The sequence below is a fragment of the Ammospiza nelsoni genome, chromosome Z, assembly GCF_027579445.1.
Source record: "Ammospiza nelsoni isolate bAmmNel1 chromosome Z, bAmmNel1.pri, whole genome shotgun sequence".
In the NCBI taxonomy this organism is placed as follows: Eukaryota; Metazoa; Chordata; class Aves; order Passeriformes; family Passerellidae; genus Ammospiza; species Ammospiza nelsoni.
In genome coordinates this window covers 83,884,688-83,906,704 of record NC_080669.1, presented here as the reverse complement: position 1 = coordinate 83,906,704, position 22,017 = coordinate 83,884,688, and the positions used below count along the sequence as shown (strand labels likewise).

The 22,017-nt window shown below is 35.3% G+C and overlaps 1 protein-coding gene across 2 annotated transcripts in view; it reads right to left on the bottom strand.

Annotated features, from left to right (window-relative positions):
* PIK3C3 (phosphatidylinositol 3-kinase catalytic subunit type 3) overlaps nucleotides 1-22,017 on the bottom strand; it is a 66,545-nt gene that overhangs the window by 26,697 nt on the left and 17,831 nt on the right. For both annotated transcript variants that reach the window (XM_059491918.1, XM_059491919.1), the window contains 14 exons: nucleotides 21,367-21,471; nucleotides 20,824-20,916; nucleotides 20,455-20,640; nucleotides 19,020-19,174; nucleotides 17,735-17,822; nucleotides 16,513-16,580; nucleotides 13,378-13,483; nucleotides 12,441-12,557; nucleotides 10,783-10,914; nucleotides 8,651-8,779; nucleotides 8,248-8,317; nucleotides 7,587-7,651; nucleotides 5,294-5,378; nucleotides 4,161-4,235 (listed from right to left, as the gene is read on the bottom strand). In XM_059491918.1, the coding sequence (XP_059347901.1) occupies nucleotides 4,161-4,235; nucleotides 5,294-5,378; nucleotides 7,587-7,651; nucleotides 8,248-8,317; nucleotides 8,651-8,779; nucleotides 10,783-10,914; nucleotides 12,441-12,557; nucleotides 13,378-13,483; nucleotides 16,513-16,580; nucleotides 17,735-17,822; nucleotides 19,020-19,174; nucleotides 20,455-20,640; nucleotides 20,824-20,916; nucleotides 21,367-21,471 (1,474 nt within the window). The remainder of the gene's footprint in view (nucleotides 1-4,160; nucleotides 4,236-5,293; nucleotides 5,379-7,586; nucleotides 7,652-8,247; nucleotides 8,318-8,650; nucleotides 8,780-10,782; nucleotides 10,915-12,440; nucleotides 12,558-13,377; nucleotides 13,484-16,512; nucleotides 16,581-17,734; nucleotides 17,823-19,019; nucleotides 19,175-20,454; nucleotides 20,641-20,823; nucleotides 20,917-21,366; nucleotides 21,472-22,017) is intronic.

The window sequence follows — 22,017 nt, the reverse complement described above, 5'->3', positions numbered from 1 at the left end:
GAATAAAAATTCATACTTGGTCCTTGCAATAGCCAGTAACACCTGACTGCAGCTGGAGAGGGTGATCTGTCCATTACTTTCACTGCTAATATCTAGATTTTAATACAGAAGAAAGTGCCTATAGAGCAGCACAGAAGATTGTTTCATTTTGCTAGGAAAAAACACTGAAAACCAGACAGATCTCTGAAAACCTTAAAATGCAGAGGACAGAGCAAATTAGATGCAATTACTGAAATAAAGTAAGTCTGATGGCAATTGTCTCTTAACAATAAAAAAAGCAAATGATCTCAAACTACTCTGTGCTTGTTGCTGGGGAAGAACAAAAAAACCACTAAACCAAAACACAATTTGTAAACCAAATCAAAAATTTCATTACTTCTTTGCAACCCTGAAGCACCACTATTATTTTAACTTGGCCCATATTAAAAAAAAATATACAATTTAGTTATTATTTTAACTAAATTCCTATTTTAAGTTTGAAGCAATAGGATGAAAAGTCCTTGATGAAAATGACTGGATGGATGGGGTGCTTTTCTGGCTTTCCCAGCAAATTCTAATGTTACTACAAAAATTTCTCTTTTGCTAACAGACCAGTGGCATGATGAAAAAATCGGAATGCCTAATTTACTTTCATAAGCAGCATCTTACAACTTTTCTAAGACTCCACAACAATGAAAGTAATGTGAATTTTTAAGAACTTATTCAGGATGCAGGTTTTTAAGTCAGTATGCAGCAACAGATGGAGGTAAAGTTTAACACTGTCACCCATGTAACTGTTAAGAGCCCAGCTTGTCTTAACCATTGTAACTCACCTCCCTTCCCCAAGCTGTCCATTCTCAAAATACATTCTATTCAGGCATATTATAAAAAAAACCAGATCTGATATTTATAACTAGATGACAAATGCTGTTCAAGGTACCTAGAAGAAAAAGTGTTTCAACAGATCAAAAGCTAAAAGTTTATATTCTTTTTAATAATAAGCACCACAGAAAGTGAAATTTCAGAGAGAAATCTAATGGACAAAAGTATGCATTAGTTTTTATTTTTTACAAAAATAAGGATGTCCCTCTATCAAGATCAGTAATATTTAAAAACATCTTTAAAAATTGTATTTTACATACTACAGTATTTTACAACATTAATAAATGTACTTAACAATGTACTTGTCTAAGCACTGACCGAGACTGAATGTTTGAATCTTGAAGGTTTTCCATTTCTACCATCTCAGATCTGCTATGGGATAGATTTTTTGACTAAAAACCACAGGAAGTACAAACACTTGGTGTCATTTCATACATGAATCTGTCCAGGTCGTTGCTGTCTTTCCTGGCAACCCTTTCTAACAGAGACTGAAGAATAAATGTGGTGTCATTTGGTGACCACAGTTCTACCTCTTAACTTTAAATGAAAAGACAGCCCAGTTCTTTCATCTATTTACTTGTGATACCAAAAGCAAATGTGGTTTTCAAGTTCTGAGCACTGAGTCTTTGACCTGCTCTTAGATATTAATAACATAATTTTATCCACATAGCAATTTTCCCTCCTGCTACAGAGCAATGACAAGTGTATGGCTCAGGTCAAAGCCCCTGTACTTTGGGAACTCATACTGGGAACTTGCATTTTCATGCAGGTGACCAGAGGTTACTGAAAGATAAGCTGATCATCACTAGGGTGAGAGTAAATTGGTCAGAAACACACATAAGCAGTGCTATCAAGAAACTATTTGAACGTCTAGGATATCCTAGAATATCCACACATAGCCTGCACATTGGTGAAAACTCTGCATGGCTATAAAGCAAGCTGAAATTACTAAGATACCTCTAAAGGGACAAGAGACTTCAATTGTCTATGAAAGCTGAAATACTTTCTAACTCTCCTTATGAATGTACTGACTGCCTTGCAAATATGAAGACATCCATATCTGGATATTTTATTAGTACCTAGATCCTGACTCTACAATCAAATCAGTGAGTGTAAGAGCTGCAGAACAAAATGTTCTCAGGGGAAGGCTTGGCGTAATTACAACATAATAGCCCAGTGCATTTTCCATGGAAGTTGCTGAACATGCTACACCTTGTATATCACAATCCAGCTTCACAACCACCCAGATCTTCCCTCCAAAGCAACAAAAGGAATGTTAGCTGTTAAATCAGATGTCAACTTCAATATATAAATCAGTCTGTAATTCTAAAAGGAGGCACCGATGTTGCCTAATCCTGGGCATACAGCTGAAAAAGTGTCATGTTATCCACAAACCACAGTAGTATCTGCTATGGCTTTAGAAACAAGATTTTAAAACACAGAACAATTGAAAATGCATTTTGTGTCTATGAGAAGTAAGAAGTTCAAAGTTTTCAGAGAAAATAAATATCCCTGCCATGGAATGCTGAGTGTTTAATGGCCTTTGGGTTACCAGTCAAGACACATTTATGAAATTGATGCAAGTCTTTTTGTAATTTTTAAGATTACTGACAGATAAGGATGTTTTGACTGAACATTCCCACATCTTCTTCCAAACACACTTCTAGAGTTGCCATTGAAATATAATGATACAGTACTAAAAATGTGAAAATCCAGATGTCTTTTTCAAGACTGCTACTACAAAAAAGCCACTCCATTTCTAGAACTATAGGTATTAAAGAGTCATGAAAGACAACAGAAATTATTTCATTAGGTAACTGACATCTCATGCAAAAAGACACATTTCTAATGTGTAGAAAACAATCTGTTTTTATGAACTTCTGTATCTAGAGCTTAATATTTAAATTATACTGCATCTATATTATAAGCATGGACATCTTATGTTACAAGATGATGCACCAATTCCATTGGAAGGAGTCTAACAGATGTGGCTACATTCACCAAACAGAAAGGTTGAGCCAAAAAAAAGGTAATGATATGTAAGAAATATATGAACCCACAGCTGATACCCATTATTCTTTACTGAAAAACTTCAATTCATTACATGATTATCATCAAGAAAGGATGCATACAGGATAGTATGATTTCGAAGGACGTACTTGGAGCATGCATGCTTCAGGAGAAGAATGAAATTAGCTTCTTCTGTCTTAAGGCTAAGGGATTCTCAGTAGCAAGATACAAGCCTTGGTAGAAGGTCTTTGTTGTATCTGGAAAATGTGGAAGATAAGGATTTCTCCTGACAGCTCACAAAAGCCCTCAGTTTGTGGCAGACTGTGGGTTTTCAGACTTGGAATGTACGATGGATGTGCACTGCCCTCTGCTGTACTCCCCAAATTCTTCCAGTAAAGCCACTGTGCTGTACTTAACACAGACAGGTAAGATGCACTTTATCCCAAATCAAAACACTGAACTATTACTACTCTCAGCATGCAAGCAGAGCCTGCTGTGGAAAGATTTATACCCACTGCAACAGATAAATGAGAGACCTCTGAAGACAGATCTTTAAATGACTGTATATTTTCAAACAGATAGGGTAAAATACACTTGCTTTAGTTGTTCCCCCATGAGCTTAGAGCAAGACCTTTTAATCAAGACCAACTGTAAATTTTCTACTCTTTCAGACTTGCCATGGTTAAAAGCAGTATATGCTTCAGCCTTACCTGTAACTAACAAGCCTTTCACATGAATGGGTCTCTTTTTCCAAATAATATTTTTATTTAAACGTTTCTCATTCAATAAACGTTTCACATCATAATAAACACTTAACCACAACTCTTAATTCTCCACCACTATGTAATGAAGGTATTCAAGCAATCAGAACTCCTAGGGAAGCTGTAGTTCAAAAGTAAGCAAGCAAGTAAAAATAAGCCAAACAACAATTCAAAAAGATGTTCTGCTATAAGAAATGTTGTTTATCAAAACTTTGTGAAGCACATGCAGCTACACATGAACTCATTTTCAATGAAAACAACTGAAATTCCCTCTATCTCCCAGCAGTGATTGTAATAGTTGAAGTAGTTTTATTTTCAAATCCTTCATTTCCTCTAGTTAAGAAATCATCTTATTACACACTGGAGCAAATATTACCTTAAATGAGACAATACAACTTACATTTTAAAATATAATCTAGTCTGCAATACTCAGTGGGTTATATTCACAAGGAAAATGCAGAGAAAAGTACCAACACATTAGAAATTAAACAACTGTTGCTATAAAATTATACAGCTAAAAAGAATTACCTGTTTTTGTTAGCAACAGATTATCCAGATGTCTATCTCCAACTCCAAGGATGTAAGTAATCACACAATAACCAGCTGTAAAAAGTAAATTGTAAACATCAGTATGAGTACCTTTCCTGGAGAGAAACAAGTTCCACACAATTAACAACAGCGTATTACATTATTTTAGCTCTAGTTCACTAACAATAAATATACCACAGAGACTTGGGGCAGGAGTGGTGCTTGTGAAGAATAATCAATGCCAGCTCTATGAAGAACGTTTGAAGTACTAAAACTCTAGAACTTATTCAGTACTGTCAGGATTTTAATTTCTTATGATACAATTACATGTCTAACCCTTAAAGACTTAATTAGTTCAGTACTGGGAAAAACATTCTTCAAAAGGAGGTGAAGTATTTTGAACTAAGTGAATATACATGTTTTGAACTGAAGCTATTTTAAGGCCACTGTAAACAAATATAAAGCATGGATATGAGCCTGGATATCCATGTCAGATCACCAATGGTAAAAAGCAAACAGTTTTAATAGTTGCTTTTACCCACTAACCAGAACAGTTTGAAGCAGTTCTAAAGACTGCACTATCAGAAAGGGAAGGGAAAAGAAGAAGGTACTGTGGAGTCACACCTGAATGCTCCTTTTTTTTAACTTTTGTTAAAATGGAGGTTTTTTAAATTTTATGGATAGCAAATGTGGTATTTTAACACAGTCATCAGTTTACTGAACAAAAAGTACGCTACCATTTTTTCTTTTCATACAAATGTAACCACACCCCCCAAAATGCCTAATGTTTTCAAAACCAATTAGAATTTTGACACAGATGATTTATCATTACATAAATGCTTTACGTGTCCCTGCATTATGAAGACCCCAACTCGCAATACAGAGAGCGCAGAGATAAGATTGCTGCTGGAAAGCAAAGAGTATTTATCTCATACTCTCCTTTAAGACCCACCAACAGCAGTCTTGTGTGTGACGTGTCAGGCTTAAAATTACTCTTTCTACTGCATTTCTGACAGCGAGTACATGCACAGTGCCCTGTTTGCAGCCACCTAAACTGAAACAACTTAATACCTCATCCACCGTGCCCTTCAGACTTCACCTAAGAAGTTGCCAGCTGTTAGACTGTAACTCACCACAGCTCTTAACATACGTGTCCATCACCTCTGCGCTGATTCCATAAGGGCCAGTCTCACTAGGGGCATGTTTTCTGAAGAAGTTCTGGAGAGAATGCCATGAAGATATTTAGTTATTCCACATAATACAAAACTGGGTCTTCAGAGAAAAAAAAAAATTAATCAAGACCACACATGGCCATTATTACAACTTGTTAAACTAACAACCACCCCCAAAACACCTCCTAAGATCTAGTTTAATATCACTTTATTTATATCCTGTCTCAATCATCATATTCTTAGCACAGAAACTGAAAAGCAATTTCCTTTATTAAATGTTACAGAAGATTAACAATGCACTCAAAAGTTACTAATCAGTAACAATGAGTAACAATACTTCCAAGGCAAACTGTTTAGGTCATATCAACAAAAGTAAAACAGGATTAATAGTCCTGCTTTAGAACTGGGGAGTATGCTCTTACATAGTTTAGCATCCTTATATGTCTCCCTATTCCTCAATAAAACCAACTGCTGCTATTAAGTTTAAAAAGAAAATAAGCCTAAGTCATGAAATGGAAAATCTGAATTTCCTGTGAAATGTGGATAGGGCCAAACAATTCTCTTAACCTTCCTGAGTAAGAGAAAACTCAGTTATATCCAAGCCGAAGCAAAGTTTCTTCCAGTAGGCACAATCTAAGGAAACACTGTAAGAAGAGTGTAGTAGTTCCCTGGACAGCAAGTAAGTTACTAAAACCATAATGAAAAACTAAGACACTTACGTAAATGAACTTCTAAAACATGAACTGCAATTTTAAGGTTGTTGATAGAAGGTAAGTAACACTGAAACACCAAAACACCTTTTCTCTCCTGGAGATCTGCATTTCACCAGGCAGCACTGGTTTTCTGGCTTTAAATCTTTTCAATAGTTAATACAGTAGTTATACAGAGTGCTCCTCTTTACTAGAACTGCTGTGAAATCCAAAATTAGTATTTCCAAAAACAGTAAACTAAACTTCCACAACTCCTGAAAGTGTTCAACTGCTTTTCATTTCATTGGCCTATGATGCCCAGCTATTTTATCATGTTTCAGCACAGGAAATCTCACTCTTTTCGTGCACTATTTAGATTAAAAATTCTTCACAGGAATAATTGCTCCTTATGTCTGCATAGCAACTGAAACAATAGGGCACCTATTTCCAGTCACATGATGTTGCAAGGAATTGAAAATTAACACTTTCATAGGCATTTCTAAACAGATTATTTTATAAAAACATGTAATGGAATGATTCATGAATAGTACACCTCCAAGATTACAAATGATTGTCAAGAAAGCACTTTATAGTCTGTAAAATTACTGACTGTGCAGATGAAATGGAATCTATGGAATGGAATGGAAAGCTAAAAAAACTCCAACTTATGTTAACTCGATGCTGGTTACTGATTAGTGAAAAATATTTTTTATATGTGATAAGTATTTGGTAAACTTATTTGATAAGCAAATGATAATGAAAAATGATAAATAATTTAGATCTTCATATTTTTAACATAGGTAGTTTATAGGAGCTGAGAGATAGTTTGCTTTGACTCACAGTTACTGAATTACAAAAAAAAGGCAAGCTTCCGTATTGTCTACACAATAGGAAAAAAGCACCATGAAAAATCAAATCCAAATAAATACGCTCTATTTTCATTAAAAAATCTATTAGTTGCTCACCTCATATAGCAATTTGCTTTGTTTTTATCCAGCTATATTATCTCAAACAGCTGAGCTCTGCTATCTAGCTTGTGTGCTGGGATTGAAACCAGTATGAGTTTTGTGTGCCACTATTCAATTGTATGTCTCCATTCAAATCCATGAGAATTAAGAAAATCTGCTAAAAAACTAAGTTACAGTACCTATACATCCACTGTTGAGGAGGAATAGGCTTCAGAATTTGTATGAATGAATTATTTAGTTGTTTCATTGAAAAAAGAAGAGCACTAATCAAAGCGTATTTTGACAAGGTCAAATAAATGAAAGACAAACATGCAGCAAAAAGTGTCAGGTATCTGCCGTTTGTCATTACAGCAAAGCTGAGATTTCAATATCATAACTAAACTCTAATTTATTTAAATAGCGTTACTTTTAGAGCACAGGATACTCAAGTGGTCATTTATGTATACCTTTTCAAACAAACCCCAAATGTTTCCAGCTGTAATTTGTCTTCTAACAGACCAAAAAATTAGCTGAAAAACTAAAAATTTTGCATAACATCTACACCTTCAGCTTACACTGTTAGATCAGAAGACAATCTACAACTCCCCCATCACATACCTGTATAGTTTCCTCAGTAGCAAGAACTTCTGCAACTGGTACTGATGGAATAAACTGCATGAAGCCTATGACAGAAAACAGACAAAAGAGAAAATCTCCAATGCACAGAACTTTCAAACTACTCTCTAACACATGTTTATGAATGGACAGAACTAATACACAGTTATTCAACTGCTTCTAATAGCAAAAAACCCACTTTTTTGATCCCATTTTCCAATCTCCTGCCTTCAATACTTTTAAAACAACTTTTCATTAACACCAAATTATCTTGCAAAAGGTGTGTTTTCACAAGTTTTCAAGATGAGAGAAAGTATGTTGATGGCTTTCTAAATATTTATCCAGAATCTATCTAAAAGCAGCCAAGTTTGATTTTTTGTTTTTCTCCTCCATTTAATGAAAAGATCTCTAGAATAGAAGCGTTAGATTATTTATTCATGATCACACTGAAAGCCAGCAGATTGGTAATTGCTGATTGTCATTTACTCCTAAATCCAGACCAGGCTCCTTTTATGGAGATATTTGAGTCACCTTTGGAACACTGTGGTGACTCAGACTGTTTACTTCCATGGCTTAAACTCTAACAAGACTTTCTTACACACTAAGAACCCAGGGAGGAGATTCTTCTCCATACTGTATTTTTAGGAAATAAATGTATTCATACCATGTTTTGTACTAGTTGCCAGCACTTTATACGGTGTCAACTTCAAATCCAGATTCTCTTTTCTTAACAGCTGGAAAAAAACAATATACAAAAGCAAAGATGAATGCAACAGAAAGTCAGATTTTATTACTAAAAGGATGTTTACTGGACATTGATCTCCACTGAAACTGATAATGAGTGAGAGCCTTATGTATGTAATGAGTTTGGCAATTATGTATTTTTTTTCTCAATCTACATAGGGTAATTGCACATCTATATATGAAAGAAAAAAAGGCCACCTAGAGATCTGAGAACTCTCAAATTATCAGCAATATAAGCTGCATTAACAGTGTTAAACAGTCTTGCTTTTGACAAGGAAAATCAAGAAAACAGAAAGAACAGGATATAGATTAATAACTTTCACCTTATCCATGAGTGAAATAATCTGAAGAATAAGTTGATCTTGACGTAAATCATCGCCATGCTTAAAAATCACAGGATATTTGCCTCCATCTTCTGTCTTGAAGAATAACTGAGCAGGCATTAAGGCACTCTGCAAAAGGAAATATACTAATAAGCTGGTTCACAGCAGTGTTCATATTAACTCAGAAATAAAATCTTTGCATTGTATTTGCATTGTCTCAATAGTTTAGAGTGTACCACTTCCAATTACCAAAAGTGCAACTGTATTTTAATAAGAAAAATACCTTAATGCTTTCCTTCCTTTTTAATCAAGGATACATTCTCCCTCCCTGCACCCCACAGAAGCAGAAGAGGAAAGGACAGAAGTATTCAGTTTTTTTCCGTGTGCATGTAATTCCAATCAACAAGGAAGCACTATGCAAAAGGTCACATCAAAACAAATTTTAAGTGATCAGATCAAAAAGCAGCACAATTATAGGATAAGCAAGAAAGAACTCCTAGGGGCAAGTCATCTTAAACAATTAATTGCTTCCTTAATCTATTTAGCAAAAGCAAAAGTGCCTTTTTACATTATTGTTTGAGAAAACCCATTTAATTGTTTGCAATTTTTCCACGTAAAATGGGTCAAAGAGGATCAATTATGTACATGAATGTTACAATCTATTGCAAATGACCAAGTCACTTCCCTCCACAGCAAACAAAAATAATTGAGGTACAGAGTTTAATCTTGAGCAGTAAGATTACATTTTTAAATTAATACCACGAAATTATTAAGTTCCACAAGTAAAGGCAAAATTATTCTTTATGTAGTCCTACAAAAGTTATGTGATGTCCAAGGGCACCAAAAATCAGTAACTCCTTCCTTTTTAATTCCATTCGTTTTTTTTCTCCCATAGCCCAGGATGACATATTAAATGGAAAAATGTCAACTGTCAGAATTAGGAGAAGAAAAAAAATCTCTCATTTTGAAACAAGTTACATCTCACATTTTTGGTCCTACTTTTTTTGCACAGCTACAGAGGACCAATATGTAAAAGATTGCCTTGCGTTTGTCCTGAAGAATTTCAGCTATTATTGCTGATAGGAAACATTTGGGTGCTGTTCCAGCAATCTGTTTTTCCACATTCTTTCCCTAACTCTTAAGTCATACTCACACAAAATGATGATTTGCAAAAGTTTGCTTTCCTAACAAAATCTTTTCAATGTTGCCTCCAACCAAAGGTGCAAGAGCATGCAACTGCAGAAGCCTCTGCTCCAAAGGAATTAACCTGATATAGAGAGAAGCAAGCTAGAACGGGTAGAAAACTATGCACAAAGTATCTGATTTTAAGCAAACTCAAATGACAACAGAGTCAACAAGGACTCTGATGAAACTACTATGCATAATAAATCTAGAACCTATCCGAGATGAGAGATTTAGCACTGGCTGTCATAGCAGCCTACATGAATTCTTTACCTGGCAAACAAAGGCTTCCGGGACATAGGCCGGACTTGTACAGAAAATTTTGGTCATCCTAAAATTAAGATGCAGTCACGTATAGGAGTTGAACAAAAATTAATAAAATAGTCCAACCCCACTGAGCACAGGCAACAACTTACACTGCAAGAATTAACTTACATTTCAAGAAGTAAAATAAACAAAATAACCCCAGCCCTTTCTACATTACATTGGGTGTTTTATGGTCACACGCAGCAGCTACAGTTTGGTTTAAGGAATTACCAAACACAGGGATATAGGATTTACTGCAACTACATGAAATGGACCACCACAGTGCTTTCCATTCTCTATGAACTTAAGCTTTATTATGCAATGGGACAGACCCACAGATGTAAATTAGACACAGCACACCTGCTTTCATTTACATGATTTTGATCTTTAAGTGGTACTCACACAAAATTTGGGAAAATTCTGAACTTCATCATCTGTATCACTGTAATAAAAGCTACTTCAAATTAAAAAATTTAAATTGAAAAACAAAAGAAAATAAGGAGTTGTTTAACCACTTAAAGAGCACGCTATAATTGCATTTTGCCTTGACTGTGTTTGTCCCTTTACATTTTTCAACTGATGTTTCTAAGTTCAGGATTCACAAGACTTGTTTGTATTTCAGCTACTCAGAAGCTCTCACTTACCTTGAAGAGTGTGGCTTTTTCAGGGATTATTCCTTTAATCTTCACCTGAGGCTCCAGAGGAAGTGGAATAAGTTCCATGTCTGCTAAATTCATCTTTTCATTATCAGCTAACAATGCCTGAAGCCTCTCATTCTAAAAGAATGAAAATTTGTTTAAGAAAAAAAACACAAAACATAAACCACACACTAGGTATATATGAAGTCCACAAATGAAGGATGCATTACTAACGAATATTCAATTTATTCAATTCTTTATCTGTACAAAGAATCAAGGTTTTACTCATATAATCCAGGAGAATAAAACTTTCTATCTGCAGTAATTTGAATAACAAAGGAGATAGTCCATTTGGTGTTAGCCCCATCAAGCAATTTTCTAAGTTCCAGATGTGACAGTCTTAAAACAACTTACTTCTAAACTGCCTGCACAAAGCACAGGATGATTTGTTTTTCATACCAAAAATTAAATGTTAGTTGTATTTCAGAAATTGATTAAAATCCAACTCAGAAACTTTATATCCCTCAATTCCACCAAGGAATTTCCTACTACCAAGGAACCAAATGGCCAATAGCTTTCACTGATCTCACTTCCAGGCTTGCTCGACATTCCTCCATCTGTAGTTATCAGAAACACAAAACTGCTCAACTTTTGAGTATTTTACACTTGGTGTCCTACATAGTAAAGGTCGAATACATTAAAATCTCTAGTCTTTTCCCTTGCTGAATATGAAAGACACAAACAGACACTAAGGAGGACCACAACTGTTAGGAGTAGTTCTAGTGCTTAATTGCTGCTAGCTAGATTGAAATCTAGAAGTAAAAGCCATGTATTTCTTAGTTTTACAGCGATCTCTTAAAAGAATATACAACTGAACACTACCAATGTACAAGCAGGAAAGAGAATCTTAGAAATTGAAAAATTTTCCTCTTCTTTTAGCCTTTGTTATCGATACACAGAACAAATTGCCTCACTTTTTGTTAATAAGTGCTTTATTTTTCTGCATAAATATACCCGATACATTTAAAGAAACCATCACACTGAAAAATTCATGTTTAAAAATACTGATGTGTGTTAAAGGAAAACATTATACACAAACAGAAATCTCTCTGCATTTCCACTTTCTTTCTCAGACCCACTTGCCAGGTGCACTTAAAACACTTTAGCTAAGAAGGACAAAGCTTCCTGAAACATATAACAGAAAGCCTTTAAGACCCAACAGAAAGCAGAATTCTGATAAACACATACATTACAGAAGAAGAGTTTTGTTGCTTTTGGAACAAATGAAACCTTGCCAGTAACTGATTTTCACTACCCGTCCTGCCATATCACTCACATGACAATAATCTGATACTCTCCCACATCCCCACAAAATGTTCAGTTATATCATCAACTGTTTAACAATTCTCACATATTTCTTTGGCCAAAGCACCCCATGAGTGCTTATAAGGGCCTCTTCTGTTTTCTGTCTACAAACTTCAAACACACTTTGGAGCTTTGAACTATCAGAACCTTTCTAAAGTTTGTTCACGGTTAACCAAAATTATTGCAGAAGGATGAACATCTGTTACAGATGTCAATGCTAAGGAACTTTAATGAAAGGCTAACATTCCTACCCATTGTCAAATTTAGGCCACAGACAGGCTTTCCAATCCTTTAGTTACCTTTTTCTTACGATTCCCACTTTCACGCTGCACTGCCTTCATTACATGAACCAGCCGATCTACAAACGTCTGCTGGGCTGCCAGAAGCGAGCGCATAACTCTGACAGACTTATCACCCTAAAAGAATGAAAAGTAACAGAATTAATTCCTCATTCTGTAATTATTTTATCTAGAAATCATTCCTTTATTCTTAGACCTTTGGGCTTTTAAGAGGTTAAGTGAATAATGATCAATTTCCCGTCAATTCAAAAGGTATTTTCTGTACAACACAATCACAGTCACTGTAGCTGGCAATCAATTATCTGACCTAACAGTGCACTTCAATTTGCTTCAACAATTTCATGGTGAACAGCCATGCGTGACGAACCAATTCACACAGCCAAAGTAAGTTAGTATGGGTAACTGCAAAATATTCTTATGAAGCACAAGAATCAGATTCAAGTAACCCCCCTAAAATTGGAAATAATATAAAGGTGAGATACATGGAAATATGTAAAGACTGCAGACTTGCTATACAGTAAGACTTCCAATTCACAGAATTTTTTTCGGGTGTTTTAGGTTTTTTTCCCTGCTGCTCCAGCACCCTCTGCTGCCGACACACAGAATAGCAAGGGCTATTTCTGAGTTCCACATGAGTCTCTCCACTTGTGCCTCAAGGACAAGAGTTTACAATAAATAACTAAATAAACAGTAAATAAATAACATTGATTACAGAAGGCTTTTAAAGTGTTTTAGACCCAGTATTTGCTCTTTTCATTTTTGGCAGTTTCTTCAGCTTACAAATTCAAAATTCGAGCAGGAGTGGAAGCTTTTATAAAATTTCAATGCATGTGACACACATACACAAAAAAACCCTACACATCCTCTTAGACACCTGAACCTTTTTAAGGAAGAACTATCCCAAATCATTACAGACTTCCTGATACAGAGCCATTACCTTCAGCAAAGCCTGACTGAATCTTCTCATCACATTTAAGTACATTTCGTGAGTCTTTGGGTCCCTCTGCTGCGTATCTTGGTCTTCACACTCCACTATTACATACCTGCAGCATAAAAACAACCGGAGTTACAGCTTCCTCTTGGAGCTACACAATTTGAGTGAAATGCAGTAACCCTGTATTACCAACCTGGAACTAAAAATTAAGATCATCTTTAGCTCAACCAACAGTTGAACTCTTAAAATTGCATAGTCCCCAATTCCATTTGGATCAGGAGAGTCTATCAAAGTGTCTGTGGTTTTTCACTTACAGTGAAGTGTCATGACTCAAAGAGGACACACCTGAAGTCCAAATCACATGAACTCTCCAGCCAAGAAGTACAACTGAGCATGTTTTCCACTGTGAACCATAATTTCACCTGTTACATAATTTAGTGGCTGCAAACTTGTTATTCAAGAGCACCTACAATACAAGTAGAATCTCACTCTACCTGCTCCCTGTTATACCATTAGAAATGGTACAAGGAAAAGTATCCGTCCTAAAGCAGCTGTGCAGAGTGTACATGCCAGAGTTTCCATTTCTAAATTATTAACTGGATACAAAACTTAATAGTACAATCTGGAACACTTACACTGAAAATTTATTTTCATGTTAAGCAGTCATTTGGAGTGCTTTTATCTAAATTTCTACTTGCAGCACTGACAAGCAAAGAGTAGCTATTAACTGAAAGCTATGTACATACCTGCTTTCTGTTGGTCAATGTATCTCCCAGTACTACCCAGCAAAAACATTCAATAAAAATATAACGAAGTAAAAGCATAATAAATAGTATTAAAAAATAAAGAAATTAGCATCTCAGTAAATTTTCAAACACTGCATTTGGATTCAAAAGTGACTACTTCAAGACAGTCTCTTGGACATTACACGTCAGCAAGAATTACACCTTCCTTATGTACTTGTACAGAATCTCTTCATGACAGAATAATTGTGAGACAAGACTAGAGGTCTGTCATTTGCAGCTGACCAAATTTGAGTAGTCTTATTTATAAATACACAGTGTATTACATCCACTAGAATAAGGCATATATAAATTATTCCAGGTGTACAACCCCAATGAAATCTGTAACTAAAGATTCTTCCTAGGGCCTTGCTAATGCATGTTATAGACTGTTCTTGCACAAATGTGTTTATAAAAGTAAGTCCAAAGTCTGCATGTAAACTTGAAGGAAAAGGAGAAGTAATGAATTGAAACGTGCCATTTTCATCTTCATTTGTTAAAAAGCCCTGGACAGTTTCTCAAAGTTATTCGAAGCAAGGAGTAAGAGTAATGGTTCATACTTGGGTAGGTGTCTCGTATGTCCAAAGAGGAGACAGAAAAAGCAGTAGCACTGACTTCTGAGCCACTGTTAAAGGACAGGATAGCTTTACAATGACAAGTGACTGTGCAGAAGGTTCTATTTTCAAGGGTTATTGTACTTTTTCCATTGATTATTTTAGTTGCATGCTGTGTCTGGATAGTTGAAATATACAATTGATCAGCAGCCATGAGGATTTATGGCTACGTCACCTCATACAGTGGCTGCAACATTTGTATTTTGTCACTGAGAAATTGACATGTCTGGAAAGAAAACAAAGAATAAATTGACTAGGGTTTTTGGTTTGGTGGACTTTTCTTATTTGTTTTGTTGAATTTATTTTTTTTAAGTCATAAGTCAAAAAACTCCACAGAGTTACAGACATTTAAACTTTCTGAGATGTTGCTGAAATGTAAGAGAACAGTTTCTATCAAGGTGATAGAAGAAAGTTAAGATAACAACATCTTAATTAAGAATATTTGACTAGGTCAAGCGCTTGGTTTCTACTCCCACCAATTCAGACTACAATTATTTTAATAATTTATATTTATTAGTAATTTTTAATGAAGCTGAACATTATCTTTGGCCACTGCAACAGAAGTAACTATTGCTTGCAAATGTACATAAGTAATTCAGTTAAGTATCTTAAAATTCAACCTAATAAGAATAATTACACAATAAAACTTAGAAAGTTATAAATGGACTCTCTCAGCATAGTTTACAGGTTTCTTGCAAAAATTTTATAAAAACTGTTGATTATATTTTACATCATATATCACATTTAGTTCCCAATTCACAACTTATCTGTGGTTAATGCTCTTAGCACACTAAAATATGATCATATGATTAGTATTTTTGGTTATTTGATGTAGCTACAAAGGTTACAAATGAGAATCATATGACTTGGGTTTAGACACATAAAAGGCACCTATGGTCTTCCTTTTAAAATACATAAGTACATGCAAGTAAATAGCTGTGAGTGTTGTACATATGCAGATGTTTGTACACTAATACACACACAGACTCACACTTTCACACAGTACAGCTCTATCATCTCAGCTTGCTTCAAATGAGAAAATTCCTACATGCACATACTTGTTCAGAAGGCTTGCAGATTACTACTTTAGACATCTAATTTTACTCCTAATGCACTGAGCTGAGACAAGATCCTGAACTAAGCAATCCTACCTCTCTAGAGTATAGATGAACTAATATTTACAACCAAATTTCCCCCTTAAGATTGCACATATCTGCAATGACATTTTGTTTGTGCTCATAACCATAAATGGAATAAAACTAAAATTAGGTTACAATTAAAAAAAACCTCCTTTATGGATCTTCTTAACATACACCTTTGATTAACATTTAAGTGCATAAGTTCAGTATTCTAGCCAACACTGTCAAAGATTATACGCACAAAAATTACAACCACACAAACAGCAAAGCAGAGCAAAGGTGAACTTAATCTCTCCCCAAAACCATAAATAACTTGAATGACAGCTTTTAACACTGGCTGCTTTTTGTGACATTGTACGTAATGCTCTAGACATTACCTTCCTTAGTCTAACAGTAATGCGTATTTCTACATTTCATTAGCCTCCATTTATAAATTACTATGTTTAAATGCCTGTTGTTTTAAATCTACTACTTTACCCGGAGAAAAACTGAGATTCTGAAGCTCTCAAGACAGGTCATCTTTTCATGAGCATCCTTCTGGGCATTATAGCTTTGATTTCAATTACATCTTGATACATTATAAATATACAGTTTCTAACATACCAGTACAAGTAGTTTGCCAACGTGGAATTTTTGCATGCCCGTGATATCAAGAAAGTGCAAAGGTCTTGCTGGAAGGGATTTAAGAAGAGCAAAAAAAAATTTAGGTTACAAAGAAATCTAAGCATCTAAGAGAGAGACAAAGTTAAGGAAAAACACCAAGTAAATGTAAGAGTTGTGAGAGATATATTTCCTTCTAAAATCTGAATCCAATCCAGCAACACTACTAAAAAGTAGGTGGTCTGCTACTCCAGTAATGTAGTTACCAATATATAAAAAGCACATCATGTTCTCCAAAAAGAAACCTTTAATGTAATTTTTACTTAGAATATGTTACTCTTTCCTTCTATGCATTTGCATCTTGCTATCAATGCCATAACATTCAACTCACAAAGAGATTTCCGACTTGGTTTTGTATCCAGAGCATCTAACAATCTTGAAGATATTCTAGATTTCAAGAAAACAAATTTGCATAGGATACACAACATTTACATGCTTCCTTCAGATTTAATAGTCCAGATAGCAAGAAATCTGTGTACCTTTACTGATATGCTCAATTTGAGGTTTACTTTCTATGCAGTATTAAGACTCAAATAGGACAATTCGCAACAGGGAATGGATCATTAGTTCAAAGACAAATTAATCCGCATATCAGACGAAAATCAGATTCCTTCAAAATGTCTTTACCTTCTATCTTTCCCTTCTTTCAGTCCCATTCCTATTATTTGTCTACTTTTGGCATAAACTGAATATAGTCCTTGGAAGAAGTAAACCAAGACAGTGTCTCACTTAGGTTCAAAAAAGATGACATGTCAAAGAATACGAAAGAAGAGACTGCAGGGATTGAAATATCTGGATAACTGTTTTGTATTACAAGACTGTTTTAGAACACCCTGAACACATGCAGTTTTCAGTGTCCAATCAGTATGTGATAGCCTTTGCTATCACATAATAATTTTCTCTTTTACAGAAGAATACTTTAATTTCAATTTCCAGGCCCCCAGCTTTGCATACTGTGATCATGGACATAAAGAGACACTCTGTAAAAAAATTCAGTTAAGCCATTGCTATTTTCTTAGCATTTACTGTAAATCTATATTTTTTGGGCACTTTAAATATTCAGTGAGATTTACCCACAGGATTCAAATATTCTAACACAAAAGCAAGAAATAGTACCAGGTCACTAGAAAGGTACAATAAATAGAAAGTAAATCATGTGACTTACATCAAGGTTTTCATTTTCTGCAAGCTCTTTTGTCTTAGAAGTAAGAGGTGGAGAGGAAACAGGTGGAATAGGACTCATAATCTGGGAACTACACAAAGGAAAGCACGTAACTGGTATGATTCAAGGTTCTTGCTTAGGGGCCAGGGAGCATGCATGGAAATCACAATGAATTTCACTTCCACAGCATAATAAATTCAGAAAATTGGAAGAGTTTCTTTGCTACCTTTCTTTGAAGGTAGCATCCCAATCTTGTTTCAGAACAAACTGCATGAACAGCAACTTTGACAGCTGCAGTTCCTGAAAACAGCAAAAATCTGTGCCTGGAGAGCTAGACAGTTTATGCCTGTGAAGGACATTCACTCAAACAAACTTTGCATTTTATTAAATCTTCCATTCAAAATAAGCAGACATAGATATGAATTCAACAAGTCTGCATTTCCAGGAGCTTTCTCAAATGTTCTAGGATGAAACTGCTGATACAGAACACCTGCAAGCACTAGTCTTTGGAATGAAACTACACAAATTGCTTATTTGCAAGGCAAAGTTTTCAGATGGTAAATTTACCTGAAAAGAAGTAATTAAATAGCTCTCCTAAGATCTAAGTATCATTTGAGCCTCAAAATACACCACCCTTCCCACAACACCCACTTTTACGGCTTTGCAGAACGATCAAAAAATACACCCTTGTGTTACAAGTCATTAGAAGCTTATGACTGAAAATTCCAGAAGTCTGTAACAAATATTCACAGAAGACTTTGGTTACCAAGTTCATTTGCACTTTGCTTAGTACTTTATTAGCTACTTCAGTCTTTCTTTTGGATTCCTGCAAGACTTGTTTCCACAAGTCTACACCTTCTTTTGCAGAAGCAGAATGAAATTTCTTTTCACTTCAAATTGACTGGACTTTTAGATCCACATTCTGTGAGGAAAGCAGGGAGTGGAACCTCACATAACTTCAATGAAGACATCTTAACTTTTGCAAATACAGAAGGAAACAAGAGCAGTGATTTTCCTGCTCTACAGAAGTTTTCTTCCTTTTGTGTAGTAAGAGCAAAGGCCACAACTTTAACACTGTTTGCTCTGTAAACTATGTATAATCAGGAAGCACGTTTCATTAATGCTCCAGATTTGTTAGGTTTGATTTTATTCTTGGGTTTTTTTTTTTAATGTTCAGATTATAAAATAACATGATGAATATGCAAAGCTCCCCTAAAAAGAAGAAACGACTTGATGTCTTAGAATATTACATGTTTCTGCCTTTCTGCTGGAAGTCTAAGCTTCTTACCTGTCAATTTCTGAAGCATTAGATCCAGATGTTGTCATAGCTTCTGACATGGAACCTTGACTGTCCTTCTTGCTAGGCTCCAGGCCATTCTTTATGCCATCAAAGTTTTCATATTTCAATGCTTGGACTAACTGCAGCAGGTACATCAGCAAATCCTTAGGGGGAAAAAAAATCCAAGTGAAAGAAGGGTGTCAGTCAAAGAAAACTAGAACTCCTTCTGTTTACAAAATTGTAATTTACAGATAAACTTAGTCAGGATTTAGTGACCTCTAATAACATAGAAATGGAAGCCTCCCTAAACAAGCAATGTACCATAGCAACATTGGTGCTGGATGCAGTTTGACTCCCAAAAGATAGTGCATTATCATTCTACTATTCTTTGCTACTCAAAGACAGTAAGTACTAATTTAGTGAATATTCAGGTGCAATTGCTATGTTAAAATTCTCTTTAGTTAAGCTGCCCTAATTGTTTCCAGCATTCGCAGAATAAAGCTTTCAATTTGTGTCTCAAAAGAAGAAAACTGAAAATTCAAACATAAATTGTACTATGGTATCAAGAATGGAAATTCTCTCTTATGGACTGTTTTTTTCATCCTTTGTGTAGCTGGGGATCTAAGAGAAAAAAACCCACATATCTAATCTGTTTTAGATTAAAGAACAGATTTTTAACCACTTACTGTCTAAAATCAGCTCATTGCCTTTACTGTTCAACTTCTTCTGTTTACTTACCTTCCAATACTTTGTAAAAGGTACATTTTTAATGTCACAGCAGTATGACCTAGGCTATTGAAGTAGGCTTGAAAAAATACAATTTATTAATGCTCCGTATTTTAAATTCCATTGATTTCCAAAGAATCAAGAGTTATGGTAATACATTCAAATCTGGGTTTGCTTTTTTTTTAACTGTCAAAATAAAATACATAAATCATGGATATTTAACATATTAGATTCTATTAAGTGGGCTCTATTTATAATCACAGTTCATCACATTCTAATCAGTACACAATTAGAAAGACCTCATTTCCACAGATAATCGACTCATTTTCTTTAGCAAAAGAGTATGATGATATACTGAATTCACCAGATGGATCTGCTGAAAATCCTTCCATTTACTATTTAAGTTCAGAGCACTTCTGCAGGTTAAGACTCCAAATTTATCACTGGTTTTTGGTGAGAGCTGTTTTACCTTGTTTAACAAAACCAGCTACTATTGGCAGTTCATGCTAAGACAACTACTAATGTGTGACACTTAATTATGTAAAGACTGCTCCCCAAAAACCTTACAATAAATAGCAACACAGTGAATAATCTTTTGTTTTCCTTTACCAATATTCAGGAAAATGTCGTGAAAAATAGCAAACATTCCAAGGACTCAATGAGATCAAAAATCCTGGGACCAGCTGATTTTTCCATGTACCAACAGAGCAGTGAATACCTCATCATCAGCCTGCTGAAGCCTGGCGACAGCGTAGCGCCGCACCGTTGGGTTGGTGAAGTGAGATGACAGAAGCTCCAGAGAATCTTCCACATCCATGGGCTTCCACTTGCCCAGCAGCTCCAGGGCTTGCTTTGCCTCTTGAGGTAGATCCCAGTTGACACACTTCAGGAATTTTGTCAAGGCCTAAACAGGGGAGTGGACAATTCATCAGCAGAAAGCTAGCCAAAGGAAATTATTTCAGAAACTAATGTCTCACACAAAGGTAGAAATAGATTCAGATTATATTTACGTAAGCACGGACTTGGAAAAGCTTACTGATAAGGGACGAAGTCTCTTCCAGCCAAACCATTTAACAACTCAACTTACCTTCTCCTGATGAGTAAGGTAATATCTGAACTTCCACACCAAATCTTGTTCCTCATACGTTAGCTGCTTTGTTGGTGGATAACTCACTATGATCTATTTGATACAGTCAGAAAGCAAGTTTAAAACAGGCAAAATCAACAAGTTAAGAAAGTATACTGTGAGAAAGCACAACACTGACAACACAAAAATAGCTAGGGTAAAAAAAAAAAGCTTTCAACAACACAAAGCTATGGCATCATGGTGATGCTTCTCAGTTACATGATTGATTGAATTGACAGTGCAGGCAAACACAGTTTCTTTACGTGTACCACTCACACCTACATGACATGCACAAAATACACATTCTTAACCCCCCTAAATGGTTAAAAAAAAAAGAACAAGCACCTTTTGTTCCTTTCTGAGTTGGACTCTTCTATCTAAGCACCCCGAAACATTTAACTCATGATTTTCTATAAACTAAAATTAACTGTACTTTCCTTAAACCGTACATTATTACCAACCTACCTAATAAAACTGAACTTAGCCATCATATGACTGACTTACATTAAGCTGGTCTCGTGTAGTTGCATTAGGCTTCAGGTCATGATCAGAAGGTCCACTTCTTAAACTTCGAGCAAGTTTGTGATGTTTGCTTTCTACTAAGTTCTCCTAAACGCAGAGGGTAAGTCAATGTTTAAAAATACTAAATTTCAGAGAATATTACTATTGAAGCAAAACCATCTAGAGAAGACTCACCAGTCTCTTGAAAAATGCATGAAAATGAAAATTCAAATCTGAAAGTACAGCATCTTCTGGCATTTTTTGTTTGTTTATTTAAAAAAAAACTCCTTTAATAATACCTGGAGGATTGTTGGGAGTTTTGAGAGTCTGTTTCAGTTTCTGACTTAGCATTAACAAACCCTACCTTGCCTTTCGGTGAATTGCTGCAAAATGTAAGCGTTTCAGTCAACACATCCATGATTGACAGCACTCAAGCGTGCTAAACACTTCATAAACATTTTCTTTAGGATGATGTTTGCAGCATAAAGCTTTGTATGCAAGAAAAAACATCTCAAAAACTTGTCCCACTGTTAATACCATGTTAGCAACAGTAGGAGCCACAATAGGAGCCACAGTGCCAACGAGTTTTCAGCAGCCAAGGCAGTTTCCAGCATTGTCAGACTTGCTATTGCAGTGTTAGATTACACGGTGCTC